Genomic DNA, 15000 nt, shown 5'->3' with positions numbered 1-15000 from the left:
TGATTTTTATTATGTAAATGTTATATTTTTATCAACATGTGATAGCAGGGACCCTGCCATTCAAAACTAGGCTGCTGCATTACTAATGATTCATGTAACTATAGCTGAAAAAATGGTACAATAGCAATAGGAGAGACTATTCATCCCTGAACACCATGGAGTTCATGTAGGCTTAATGATGCAGTTACATTATTATATCAACTATCAGAGACAGAAACTCTTCATTTAACATAATGTCCTTTTTTGCTGCTTCAACACAGCTCAATCAACACAGAAAAAGGTCAAGTGAAATAACAGACAGACAGGGCTTTGCTGTCCGTAACACACAAACACCAAAATGAGCTAACGTTACGCTAAAAGCGAATTAGCCTTCACCTCAAGCCAGGACTACGAGCGAGCTGAGCTGCCTTTTATGTTTCTAGAAGGTCAACGGGCTCATAGTGATGTTACTAGTAGTTGACTGGGAGGTGTTTATTATCATTTGGGGAGAGTCCGCAGCCTGATGATTACCTGCTAAACGCTAAGCACTGACTACATGCGCTCTGAATACACACTGCTGATTGGCTGTTACCGCTCTGTATGTAACCAATCAGATGGTTGTGTGGGTGGGACAATGCTGGGTGCTGTGTAGAGTAGGGATGGGCGATACCACACTTTTAGGATTCGATACGATACCGATACTTTTTCTTGCATTTTCACCGATACCATTAATTTCTTATTGGCAATTTTTGTCAGTCAAAAATATTATTACTATTGTTATTATTTAAGACAAATCACAAGACAAATACAGACCATTTATACCACATTCATTATGGTCAATATATAATAAAAGTAAAATTAAATTAAATAACATAAATATGAAAAATAAATTAAATATAAACAAAAATATACACATTTTCACTTTTCTTATTTCTCAAAAAAAAAGTCTTGGTAGAAAAAGCTTAAAAAAAACAATTTATTCATAACAATGTTATGTTTCAAACCTCTTTGTGGAAGTAAACTTATAACACTTCTCTGAAGTAAAGTCAATAATTTCCTTATCACAATAAACTAGGATTTTCTTGTCCTATAAACCTGCATACAAAAGACAGTTCCCTGAGAAAATGAACTTGGAAAAATTATCTCCAAAAATGTATTTAAAAAAAAAATAAATTTTTTTTTTTTTTTTTTTTACATAAATAAATACAATCATGTGTGCTTATGGACAGTATCCCTGCAGGCTGTATTGATCTATATTGATATAGAATGTATATATTGTGTTTTTTATGTTGATTTCATTAAAAAAAAAATATATATATATATTTTTTTTTAAATTCTTGTGCGGCCCGGTACCAATCCAGGCCGCGGCCCGGTGGTTGGGGACCACTGGTGTAGAGGACTGACAGAAACAGAGGCAGAAGGAAGCGGAGGCGGCTACTTAATATGTTCGTGTGGAAACTCGTTCGGTACACCTCCGAACCGAAATCCCCGTACCGAAACGGTTCAATGCAAATCCGTGTACCGTTACACCCCTAATGTTTTCTTTCCTTTTCCTTCCAGTACAAAACTTGTTGCATTTAGCAGCAGCAGTCTTCAAAAGAAAGCCCTGGTTCTCCCCTCCTTCACCAGCCAGCCCCACCAAGTGCTGGCCAGTGACCTGGTGCCATACTCGGATGTGCAACAGGTAAGATCACACATTCTTACATTTCTTTGTGGTGCAGGGACATCCCATATTAGGCCCCTTTTCACTAGAAGTTCAGGAACTTGAAGTTCCAGGAACTAAAGGTTCTTGTAGAAGTGTGTGGTTTGTATTTCCACCACATTTCACAGTTCAGGTAGTTGATACAAATGAGGTTGAAGACGTAAGAAGGAGTGCTTCACTATATTTAATCTACACTGATACCATGTCAGTAAACAAGACAATATTATCTCATATTTATTTTACTACAGAGTAAGTTAATGAAATACAATCAATGATAAATAAACTGACATGATTTAAGAACAACGTTTACAGGATTTTACATGAAAAGTCAGGCTTTTGTCCTCAGTGTCCAACAGTCAGTAAATGATGAATTCATGAGTCCTTATGGTCCATTTCATCTGTAAATAACAATATATCAATATTAAATGCCAGTGTTTATCTGTAAATAACAATATATCAATAATAAATGCCAGTGTTTATCTGTAAATAACAATATATCAATAATAAATGTCAGTGTTTATCTGTAAATAACAACATATCAATAATACATGTCGGTGTTTATCTGTAAATAATATATAAATAATTTTCAGTGTTTCTGTAAATAACAATATATCTATAATAAATGTCAGTGTTTATCTGTAAATAACAATATATCAATAATTAATGTCAGTGTTTATCTGTAAATAACAACATATCAATAATACATGTCGGTGTTTATCTGTAAATAATATATAAATAATTTTCAGTGTTTCTGTAAATAACAATATATCTATAATAAATGTCAGTGTTTATCTGTAAATAACAATATATCAATAAAAAATGTTAGTGTTTATTTGTAAATAACAATATATAAATAATAAATGTCAGTTTTTATCTGTAAATAACAATATATCAATAATAAATGTCAGTGTTTATATGTAAATAACAATATCAATAATAAATGTCAGTGTTTATCTATAAATAACAACATATCAATAATAAATGTCAGTGTTTATCTGTAAATAACAATATCAATAATAAATGTCAGTGTTTATCTATAAATAACAACATATCAATAATAAATGTCAGTGTTTATCTGTAAATAACAATATCAATAATAAATTTCAATGTTTATCTGTAAATAATATATAAATAATTTTCAGTGTTTCTGTAAATAACATATCAATAATAAATGTTAGTGTTTATTTGTAAATAACAATATATAAATAATAAATGTCTGTGTTTATCTGTAAATAATATATATATATATACATATAATACATGTCAGTGTTTATCTGTAAATAACAATATATAATCAATAAATATCAGTGTTTATCTGTAAATAACAATATATAAATAATACATGTCAGTTTTTATCTGTAAATAACAATATACCAATAAATGTCAGTGTTTATCTGTAAATAACAATATATCAATAATAAATGTCAGTGTTTATATGTAAATAACAATATCAATAATAAATGTCAGTGTTTATCTATAAATAACAACATATCAATAATAAATGTCAGTGTTTATCTGTAAATAACAATATCAGTAATAAATTTCAATGTTTATCTGTAAATAATATAGAAATAATTTTCAGTGTTTCTGTAAATAACAATATATCAATAATACATATCAGTGTTTATCTGTAAATATATATAAATCATTTTCAGTGTTTCTGTAAATAACAATACATCTATAATGAATATCAGTGTTTATCTGTAAATATATATAAATAATTTTCAGTGTTTCTGTAAATAACAATATATCAATAATGAATATCAGTGTTTATCTGTAAATATATATAAATAATTTTCAGTGTTTCTGTAAATAACAATATATCAGTAATAAATGTCAGTGTTTATCTGTAAATAATATATAAATAATTTTCAGTGTTTCTGTTGATAACAATATATCAATAATAAATGTCAGTGTTTATCTGTAAATAACATATCAATAATAAATGTCAGTGTTTATCTGTAAATAATATATCAATAATAAATGTCAGTGTTTATCTATAAATAACAACATATCAATAATAAATGTCAGTGTTTATCTGTAAATAACAATATCAGTAATAAATTTCAATGTTTATCTGTAAATATATAAATAATTTTCAGTGTTTCTGTAAATAACAATATATCAATAATGAATATCAGTGTTTATCTGTAAATATATATAAATAATTTTCAGTGTTTCTGTAAATAACAATATATCAATAATGAATATCAGTGTTTATCTGTAAATATATATAAATAATTTTCAGTGTTTCTGTAAATAACAATATATCAGTAATAAATGTCAGTGTTTATCTGTAAATAATATATAAATAATTTTCAGTGTTTCTGTTGATAACAATATATCAATCATAAATGTCAGTGTTTATCTGTAAATAACAATACATCAATAATAAATGTCAGTGTTTATCTGTAAATAATATATCAATAATAAATGTCAGTGTTTATCTGTAAATAATATATCAATAATAAATGTCAGTGTTTATCTTTAAATAACAATATATCAATAATAAATGTCAGTGTTTATCTTTAAATAACAATATATCAATAATAAATGTTAGTGTTTATTTGTAAATCACAATATATATATAATACATATCTGTGTTTATCTGTAAATAATATACATATATATGTCAGTGTTTATCTGTAAATAACAATAATCAATGAATATCAGTGTTTATCTGTAAATAACAATACATCAATAATAAATGTCAGTGTTTATCTGTAAATATATATAAAGAATTTTCAGTGTTTGTGTAAATAACAATATCTATAATAAATGTCAGTGTTTATCTGTAAATAATAATATATCCAAAATAAGTCTTTTTTTTTCTCAACAAGAACACATCAGATTCAGCGTTGGCCTGTTAGCATTGGGTTCACTCAAGACGAATAAGTACAAAAATGTGTTTTCAGCTCGCCTTGCGCGTCAAAGTCCGGCTGAGTACTTTATAAACCTCCGCTAATATCGTATTTTATGGACTATAGAGCGCTCCGGCATATAAGCTGCAACTACTACATTTTAGGAGGAACATTTATTTTCCACATATTAGCCACACCGCAGATATATATGTTGTGAAATGAATTATTTACACAGAAATATTCTGTAAATGTTTATTTACATACCTTAATTCTTTCCAAACGGTGTCTGTAACACGGCAGTAAAACGGCTGATCAAACAAAACAGAAGTCACGGTCATGGACCGCTAGCTGCGCAAACTAGTTCTCCAATCAGCTAAACCGACTCAATAACTCCACGGTGACGTTTTGGTGAATTTACTGAGGAATTTGTGAAACTGAAACAATACAAAAATAATGTCGTTGTATGTTAATAATACAAACACTCGTAAACGTGTTAGCATATTAGCTCATGCTAACGGCGCTCGCTTGATTGCATTACGATAACAACTACAAATATGCATGAAAACACTCCTACAGACATCACACGTGACGGTTTAGTAAGTGAAAATAGTTTTAGTTGTATTGTAAAACTTGCAAACGTTGCTTGGAGGAATGAATGGAGAATCTACAATGGTAGAAACGCTCTTGACGACTAGAAGACAGAACGGCACTTCTACTTCCGGTTTAAAGCTCAGTCTAATGCCAGGTTCAAACACCGATGACATCTATTAAACCAGACAAGAAGCAAGGAATCATGCAGAGACAGAGTTACATTTTACTCATGAGGAGAGACGTATTGGGCTGTACACTCAGTTACAGTTCCAACCTACGCTCTAAGGCACAGCCCACGTGCTCCTCTATTTATTCAGGAGGTCCCTGGTTACATCACTGAGGCTGCTTCTGAAGGAAGGCGGGTAATTTCAGCAGCCCCAGTTAGACACAATATATGATTATTCAGAAATGGAAATGTGCTGACACTCGTGATATCGCCCTGTCTCTGCTCTGTCTGCGTCGAGGTACTCGATGTTCACCCTTGGCAGTAAGCAGGCCGGGTCAGCACACAAACACTGATAAAAGACGACTCGCAATCCAAGATTGCAGGTTGTCCCTTTGCACAGATAGAAAAGTACAACTTCAGCACAATTGATAACAACTATAGCAACGGCCTTTAAGCATGAGAGTTGTGTGATAACTTATTCTAACATCTAAACAGAAGGGCGATGCAGCACCTTCAGTGAGCGAACTCGTCCAAAAGATGGCGCCATAGCACAAACAATAACATATTTTCTGTGTATTCGCTTGTTTTTTTGCATTATGGTCGTCAGCAAAGAAAAATCCCTATATTAGCCGCACCGTTTTATAAGCCAAACGTGGGGGGGGGGGGGGGGAAGTAGCGCTCTGTAGTCCAGAATTTACGGTAGTTTAGAAAGAGTCCGTCCGCTTCCCGTATTGAAATGAAGTTTGTAAAGAATAATAAACAGTAAACTGCATATAGTTGAAATAAACAAGTTGTACTGTAATGGCGGCTGAAACTTGGGAACGCCCCCCCCAACTGTGTTCAACCAATCAGCGGTCGACAGCACAGCCCCGCCCCCTTGAAGGTTCCTGGAACCTTCCAAAAGTCCCACCTCGCTACCTAAAAGGGAACTAAAAATAGTTCCTGAAGAACTAAATCTCCACGGATCAATATCTGTATCAGCCAGTACTCCAATGTTGATATCCTATTGAAAGTTGTATCAGCACAGACTTATATTTGTTCTAGAAATATTAGGCAGGATGAAACTAAAGAGACTTTTTCTTTGCAGGTGTCCAAGATAGCAGCGTACGCTTACAGTGCAATCTCTCAAATCAAAGTGGACGCTAAAGAAGAACTGGTGGTCCAGTTTGCTATTCCTTGATTGTTGTTCTTCCTCCCCTGGTGTGTCTTTCTCTGTCATCTTGTGCTTGGAGGGCCACAATCATTCAGGTTCTTCTTCCATATGTAACACCCAACCATCCAATACCACACCCGCTTCTCCAGCCCATTGCTTCTCCATTCAACGCGATTCCAACAATGTAGGGGTGTGACTCTGGGGTTACGGTTCGATTCAGGATCGGTTCTTGATTCAACACGATTCTCGATTTAAACCATTCTGGCAATATAGGTTGTGAATCTTTGGCCACCTTATGATTCGATCGGATTCCTGGAGTGACAATTCCATTCAAAACAAGTCTCGATTCAAACCGATTCTTGCAATGTAGGGGGGTGAATCTTTAAGCACCTAACGATTTGATTCCAATTCCTGGGGTGACAATTCGATTCAGGATCGATTCTTGAATCAAACCAATTCCCACAATGTAGGGGTGTGACTCTTTGGGAATCGGAATTAAATCGTTAAGTGCCCAAAGAGTCACACCCCTACATTGTGGGAATCGGTTTGATTAGAGAATCGATCCTGAATCAAATCGTTACTCTGGGAATCGGAATTAAATCGTTAAGTGCCCAGAGTGACGATTTGATTCAGGATTGATTCTCCAATCAAACCAATTCTTGCAATGTAAGGTTGTGAATCTTTGAGCACCTAATGATTCGATCGAATTCCTGGAATGACAATGCGATTCAAAATCGATTCTCGATTCAAAACAAGTCTCGATTCAAACCGATTCTTGGTGTGTTAATCTTTGGGCACTTAACGATTTAATTCCGATTCCCAGAGAGACGATTTGATTCAGGATCGATTCTCCAGTCAAACCGATTCTTGCAATGTAAGGTTGTGAATCTTTGAGCGCCTAATGATTCGATCGAATTCCTGGAATGACAATTCGATTCAAAACAAGTCTCGATTCAAACCAATTCTTGGGGTGACAATTCAATTCAAAACAAGTCTCGATTCAAACCGATTCTTGCAATGTAGGGGGGTGAATCTTTAAGCACCTAACGATTTCATTCCAATTCCTGGGGTGACAATTCGATTCAGGATCGATTCTTGAATCAAACCAATTCCCACAATGTAGGGGTGTGACTCTTTGGGAATCGGAATTAAATCGTTAAGTGCCCAAAGAGTCACACCCCTACATTGTGGGAATCGGTTTGATTAGAGAATCGATCCTGAATCAAATCGTCACTCTGGGAATCGGAATTAAATCGTTAAGTGCCCAGAGTGACGATTTGATTCAGGATCGATTCTCCAATCAAACCAATTCTTGCAATGTAAGGTTGTGAATCTTTGAGCACCTAATGATTCGATCGAATTCCTGGAATGACAATGCGATTCAAAATCGATTCTCGATTCAAAACAAGTCTCGATTCAAACCGATTCTTGGTGTGTTAATCTTTGGGCACTTAACGATTTAATTCCGATTCCCAGAGAGACGATTTGATTCAGGATCGATTCTCCAGTCAAACCGATTCTTGCAATGTAAGGTTGTGAATCTTTGAGCGCCTAATGATTCGATCGAATTCCTGGAATGACAATTCGATTCAAAACAAGTCTCGATTCAAACCAATTCTTGGGGTGACAATTCAATTCAAAACAAGTCTCGATTCAAACCGATTCTTGCAATGTAGGGGGGTGAATCTTTAAGCACCTAACGATTTCATTCCAATTCCTGGGGTGACAATTCGATTCAGGATCGATTCTTGAATCAAACCAATTCCCACAATGTAGGGGTGTGACTCTTTGGGAATCGGAATTAAATCGTTAAGTGCCCAAAGAGTCACACCCCTACATTGTGGGAATCGGTTTGATTAGAGAATCGATCCTGAATCAAATCGTCACTCTGGGAATCGGAATTAAGTCGTTAAGTGCCCAGAGTGACGATTTGATTCAGGATCGATTCTCCAATCAAACCAATTCTTGCAATGTAAGGTTATGAATCTTTGAGCACCTAATGATTCGATGGAATTCCTGGAATGACAATGCGATTCCAAACAAGTCTCGATTCAAACCGATTCTTGGGGTGTGAATCTTTGGGCACCTGATGATTTAATTCCAATTCCTGGGGTGACAATTTGATTCAGGATCGATTCTCCAATCAAACCGATTCCCACAATGTAGGAGTGTGAATCCTTGGGCACCTAATGATTCGATCAAATTCCTGGAATGACAATTCTGTTCAAAATCGATTCTCGATTCAAAACAAGTCTCGATTCAAACCGATTCTTGGTGTGTGAATCTTTGGGCCTTAACGATTTAATTCCGATTCCCAGAGAGACGATTTGATTCAGGATCGATTCTCCAGTCAAACCGATTCTTGCAATGTGAGGTCGTGAATCTTTGAGCGCCTAATGATTCGATCGAATTCCTGGAATGACAATTCGATTCAAAACAAGTCTCGATTCAAACCAATTCTTGGGGTGACAATTCAATTCAAAACAAGTCTCGATTCAAACAGATTCTTGCAACGTAGGGGTGTGTATCTTTAAGCACCTAACGATTTCATTCCGATTCCTCGGGTGACTATTCGATTAAGGATCGATTCTCCAATCAAACCGTTTCTTGCAATGTAGGAGTGTGAATCTTTGGCCCCTTAATGATTTAATCCGGATTCCTGGGGTTACGATTCAATTCAGGATCGATTCTTGATTCAACACGATTTTGGATTCCAAACCATTCTGGCAATATAGGTTGTGAATCTTTGGCCACCTTAGGATTCGATCCGATTCAAAACAAGTCTCGATTTAAGTCTACATTTAAATGTAGGGGAGTGAATCTTTGGGCACCTAAAGATTCGATCTGATTCCTGGGGTAAGGATTCAGAATCGATTCTCGATTCAAACTGATTCTCGCAACGTAGGGGTGTGAATCTTTGGGCACCTAATGATTCAATCTGATTCCTGGGGTAAGGATTCAGAATCGATTCTTGATTCAAACTGATTCTCGCAACGTAGGGGAGTGAATCTTTGGGCACCTAAAGATTCGATCTGATTCCTGGGGTAAGGATTCAGAATCGATTCTCGATTCAAACTGATTCTCGCAACGTAGGGGTGTGAATCTTTGGGCACCTAATGATTCAATCTGATTCCGATTCCTGGGGTGGTGATTCGATTCAAAATCCATTTTCGATTCAACACGAATTCCAATTCAAATCGATTCCAGCAATGTAGGGGTGTGAATCGTTAAGCACCTAACGATTCAGTTCTGATTTCTGGAGTGACGATTTGATTTAAGATGAATTCAAAAAGATTCTCAATTCAAAGCAATTTGTGGGGTGACGATTCGATTCAAGATCGATTCTCAATTGAACACGATTCTCGCAACGTAGGAGTGTGAGTCTTTGGGCAACTACCTAACCTTCCGGTTGCATGGAGATGGTCTTTTTAAAAAAACAAAACATTTTTAATAAGTTTTATGAATTGATTCAGAATCGGGATGAATACAAATCGCAATTGGGAAGTGAATCGAGTATTTTGTGCACCCATAATACACGAGACATCACTTGTGGAAGCCATCTTTTGTTTTGGGTGACTGCCTTTTGCAATCCAGCTGTTGAATCTGGGATTATTTTTCAAAATAAAACGACTTAAATGCGGCGAGAAAAGTAAGTACTTTCATTGTTGACCATTTCATCCTACCGATCACTATGCGTTATCAAGATTGTCATCCATTACCTCACAAATTCTATCACGTGACGTTTCAGAGAGTATTTTTCTGTCTTCCTGAAGCAGAAGACGTTGGCAGGAAGTGTTTTTGTAGAAGGGCTAAATACTAGCATCCATGTGTCGGTGTGAATGCACGCAGTACGCATTGTAGCAGAGCGCGTGGAACTGATCACATGACCTTTTTCAGACCGTCTACTTTGTGTTTTTGAAGCTGGGTGTTGCTCTCCAGAGGAGAGCCAAGCAGACTGTTTGCATTGTCAGAGCACTGAGATGCTCTCCAACCTCTAAAAGGGATCCTGGGATTGATTTGACACACATTTCAGCTTTCTGCAATCCTGTAAGTTCTTGGCATTTTTCCCTTTTGGCTTTTGCAGATGTGTAAAACTACCTGAAATAGATTTGGAATATTTTAGGCTAGTAGAAATCTAATCTATTATTATTACAAAAAAAAAAAAGATTTTCTTTTTTTCTCTGTTTAGTTAATTCATTAAAAATGTTCAACAACTTCTATGTTTGATGTTTACATTTTTTTTTTTTTTAACAAAATACCTTTTGGATACTTAACCTTTTTGTCCTTTCAGTAAATATTCGCTTATTTTTTATCCCATCATTACACAGGATTGTTCCAAGTCCATGTCAACGTTCACAAGTGACAGTTATTCCACAAACACCACATTTAGGTTATTTTCTTTTTGCTCAAATCAACTTAACTTAAAGATGTCATGTTTTTGTGTTATTTTAACCCAGCGTTGTGCAATTGTTTTCCACTGAAAAAAGAAAGCATTTGAAAAACAATACAATAAAAAGATTAGTTTTTAACCTTTTTAGGGCTCCCCTCAAGTTTTCAGTAATAAAAATGTTTAGAAGTATTTTTATTTTTATTTTAATGTTTGATGACATCAAAGCGTTCTACTTCAATCTATCCCAACAATATACATATTTGTTGACCTTTTTTATGGCAAAAACAACAAATGCAACATTTTACCCACAAAAAATGTCAAAGTGTAATATTTCATGTGAAGTAATTGGAGTATTAAATAGGTTAATAATTCTTAAAATGTTGGTTTTGGAGCAATTACAGTTTAAATAAAATCTCACTAAATTTATTTGGCCCGACTTATAAAAGTGTTAAAAAGAAGTCTTTTTAAAAAAAATGTGTTTACAAAAACTGTTTGACCACAAAAAAACATTCTGTTCAGATCGCTCTTTTTTTAAAGTTTTATGCCGTTTGTTTATAAATAAATTTTAAAAAAGTCTTTTTTATAGCGGAAAAATTTTGGAGGGAAAATGTATATTTTGTGTTTTAAAGTGTAATATTTGATGTGAAATAATTAGGTCAATAATTCACAAAAAACATTGATTATTATTTTTCGAGCAGTGAGTTAAAAAGTTTTTAAAATTTTCCGGGGCCTGTTAAAAAAATTAACTGTGTTCTGCACTTTGAAAACGTTAGGAGTTAGAGTCAGTATATGTTGTATATAATAATATATGTGCGCTGCTGTTAAATATATGTATATGATCATGTCAATATATGTATATGATATCTGTATATGATAATGTCAATATATATGATATCAATATATGCATATAATAATGTCAAAATATGTATATAATGTAAAATGATGTATATAATAATGTCAATATGTATATAATGTCAATATATGTATATAATAATCATATGTATATAATAATACAATATATGTATATAATGTGCACTGACCTTCAGTGAAGTGTTATTTGTTTAAAAAAAATAATAAAAAAATTTATAGCTGAAAATTTTTGGAGGGAAAATGTATATTTTGTGTTTTAAAGTGTAATATTTGATGGGAAATAATTAGGTCAATAATTCACAAAAAACATTGATTATTATTTTTTGAGCAATGAGTTAAAAAATATTTAAAATTTTCCGGGGCCTGTTAAAAAAATTAACTGTGTTCTGCACTTTGAAAACGTTAGGAGTTAGAGTCAGTATATGTTGAATATAATAATATATGTGCGCTGCTGTTAAATATATGTATATGATAATGTCAATATGTATATGATATCAATATATGTATATATCAATATATGTATATGATAATGTCAATATATATGATATCAATATATGCATATAATAATGTCAAAATATGTATATAATGTCAAATTATGTATATAATAATGTCAATATGTATATAATGTCAATATATGTATATAATAATCTTATGTATATAATAATACAATATATGTATATAATGTGCACTGACCTTCAGTGAAGTGTATTTGTTTAAAAAAAAAAAAAAAAATTTATAGCTGAAAAATTTTGGAGGGAAAATGTATATTTTGTGTTTTAAAGTGTAATATTTGATGTGATATAATTAGGTCAATAATTCACAAAAAACATTGATTATTAATTTTTGAGCAATGAGTTAAAAAATATTTAAAATTTTCCGGGGCCTGTTAAAAAAATTAACTGTGTTCTGCACTTTGAAAACGTTAGGAGTTAGAGTCAGTATATGTTGTATATAATAATATATGTGCGCTGCTGTTAAATATATGTATATGATAATGTCAATATATGTATATGATATCAATATATGTATATATCAATATATGTATATGATAATGTCAATATATATGATATCAATATATGTATTGTTGCGTTGACCAGCATTCCTCCAATGGGGAATTCAAATTGCTAGTCTCTCCCAGATTCTTTTTATGGCAATAAGCTGATGTTTATATTCAATCAACAGGCAGCAGTTGGTATTTTGTGGTTTATTCTCCAAGCTTAGAGGACAAACTGAGACCAATCCAGCACACCAGCGTTCCCCAGCCCGGTCCAGATCGGTCTCCCCTCAAACCCCCGGAAGTCCCGTGATCTTCCCTCTGTCCCTCGCCCCCACTCGCTTTGTTTAGACTACTCCGAGTTATCTCTACTCTGACACATTCCAATCTAGAAGGCCAACACCTTACTATGAGACTCAAAAGAAGGAAGAATACTAGCTATTCTTTATATGACTATAGGAGTTTAGAAAGAAGTAACACTTAAATATGGATATGATTCTGATCTGCTTCCAACAGTATATAATAATGTCAAAATATGTATATAATGTCAAATTATGTATATAATAATGTCAATATATGTATATAATAATCATATGTATATAATAATAACACAATATATGTATATAATGTGCACTGACCTTCAGTGAAGTGTATTTGTTGTGCTGTGCTGCCAAAGGTGTGCCAAGGTTCTCTCCTGAGGGGTCACAGCGCTGAAATCCATGGTCTTTAATCCAGGCAGAGCCAAAATGACGTGAGTCCTAGACGGGACCAAACAAAACTTAAGCATTTAAAATCCTTGCTTTCGTGTTAAAGCAAAGTGCAAACAGCAGCACATTCTAAAAATATGATTTCAACAATTAATACAACAACTTAAAAATGGAATAAAAGAGCCAAAAATGTAAGAAGAAAAAGTTGCTATGTTGACTCGACTAACTGACATGCAGGATGTTGTTTTTTTAATTTAAACTGTCTTTGCTCAAATTATAATAATGAATTTAAACCAATGTTATGAATTATTGACATATTTAAGGCTCAAATTACTTCACATCAAATATTACACTTTGAAATACTTTTGGGGGAAAATATTACATATTTTGTGTTCATCACAAAAAACAAGGTTGTGGGTTTTTTTTTACAAAAAGAGAATAAAACAAACATTAAAAAAATATTAATTATACTTAAAGGATCTAAATTTGATCTAGAGATGTAAGTGTTAAAAGTTAAAAAAAATGTATCACCTATTTTTAACACTTTTATGAGTGGGACCCTTTTGGATCCTCAAGTATTTTAGTGGGATTTTTTATTTATTTAAAATGTTCATTACTCAAAAAATAATAATGAATCAAAATCAATGTTATGAATTATTGACTTCACATCAAATATTACACCTTGAAATATTTTTTGGGGATAATATTGCATATTTTGTGTTCGTCATCAAAACAAGGTTGTTTTTTAACAAAAATAGCATAAAACAAACATACAAAAATTCTGATTAATTATACTTGATGGATGTAAATTTGATCTCGAGATGTAAGTGTTAAAAGTAAAATAATACAAATCATGACCTATTTATAACACTTTTATGAGTGGGACCCTTTTGGATCACCAAGTATTTTAGTGGGATTATTTTTTTATTTAAAACTGTCATTGCTCAAAAAATAATAATGAATCAAAATCAATGTTATGAATTATTGACATATTTAAGGCTCCAATTACAGTTTTTTGGGGAAAATATTGCATATTTTGTGTTCATCATAAAAAACAAGTTTGTTTTTTTACAAAAAAATATGAAAAATTATACTTGACAGATTTAAATTTGATCTAGAGATGCAAGTGTTAAAAGTAATATATATATATATATATATATATATATATATATATATATATATATATATATATATATATATATATATATATATATATATATATATATATATATGACCTATTTCTTAACACTTTTATGAGTGGGACCCTTTTGAATCCCAAAGTATTTTAGTGGGATTTTTTTTCATTACTCATAAAATGATAATGAATCAACATCAGTGTTATGAATTATTGACATATTTAAGGCTCCAATTACAGTTTTTTGGGGAAAATATTGCATATTTTGTGTGTTTGCCATAAAAACAAGGTTTTGACAAAAGAGCATAAAACATTAAAAGTTATATCTCCAGATAGACCTGAAGTTGATGTAGAGATTTAACTGTTGAATTAAAAAAAAAAAAAAGACCTATTTTTAACACTTTTATAACTGGGACCATTTTTCTAACTTGAGAGGTTAAAAAATGTCTATA

General features: G+C 32.7%; 2 protein-coding genes across 2 annotated transcripts in view; one reads left to right on the top strand and one right to left on the bottom strand.

The window, feature by feature from the left end:
* Window positions 1-10668, top strand: part of lamtor1 (late endosomal/lysosomal adaptor, MAPK and MTOR activator 1) — a 19843-nt gene extending 9175 nt beyond the window's left edge. The window contains exons 4-5 of the mRNA XM_062067269.1: window positions 1540-1663; window positions 6387-10668. Of these exons, the coding sequence (XP_061923253.1) occupies window positions 1540-1663; window positions 6387-6479 (217 nt within the window). The 3' untranslated portion in view covers window positions 6480-10668. The remainder of the gene's footprint in view (window positions 1-1539; window positions 1664-6386) is intronic.
* Window positions 1-15000, bottom strand: part of lrrc51 (leucine rich repeat containing 51) — a 36934-nt gene that overhangs the window by 17677 nt on the left and 4257 nt on the right. Inside the window, exon 3 of the mRNA XM_062068370.1 lies at window positions 13345-13464. Coding sequence (XP_061924354.1) covers window positions 13347-13464 — 118 coding nt within the window. The 3' untranslated portion in view covers window positions 13345-13346. The remainder of the gene's footprint in view (window positions 1-13344; window positions 13465-15000) is intronic.

Source organism: Entelurus aequoreus, linkage group LG13 (genome assembly GCF_033978785.1).
Source record: "Entelurus aequoreus isolate RoL-2023_Sb linkage group LG13, RoL_Eaeq_v1.1, whole genome shotgun sequence".
Classification (NCBI taxonomy): domain Eukaryota; kingdom Metazoa; phylum Chordata; class Actinopteri; order Syngnathiformes; family Syngnathidae; genus Entelurus; species Entelurus aequoreus.
Note: the sequence above shows the minus strand (reverse complement) of the source record. Positions and strands in the feature narration are given on the sequence as shown.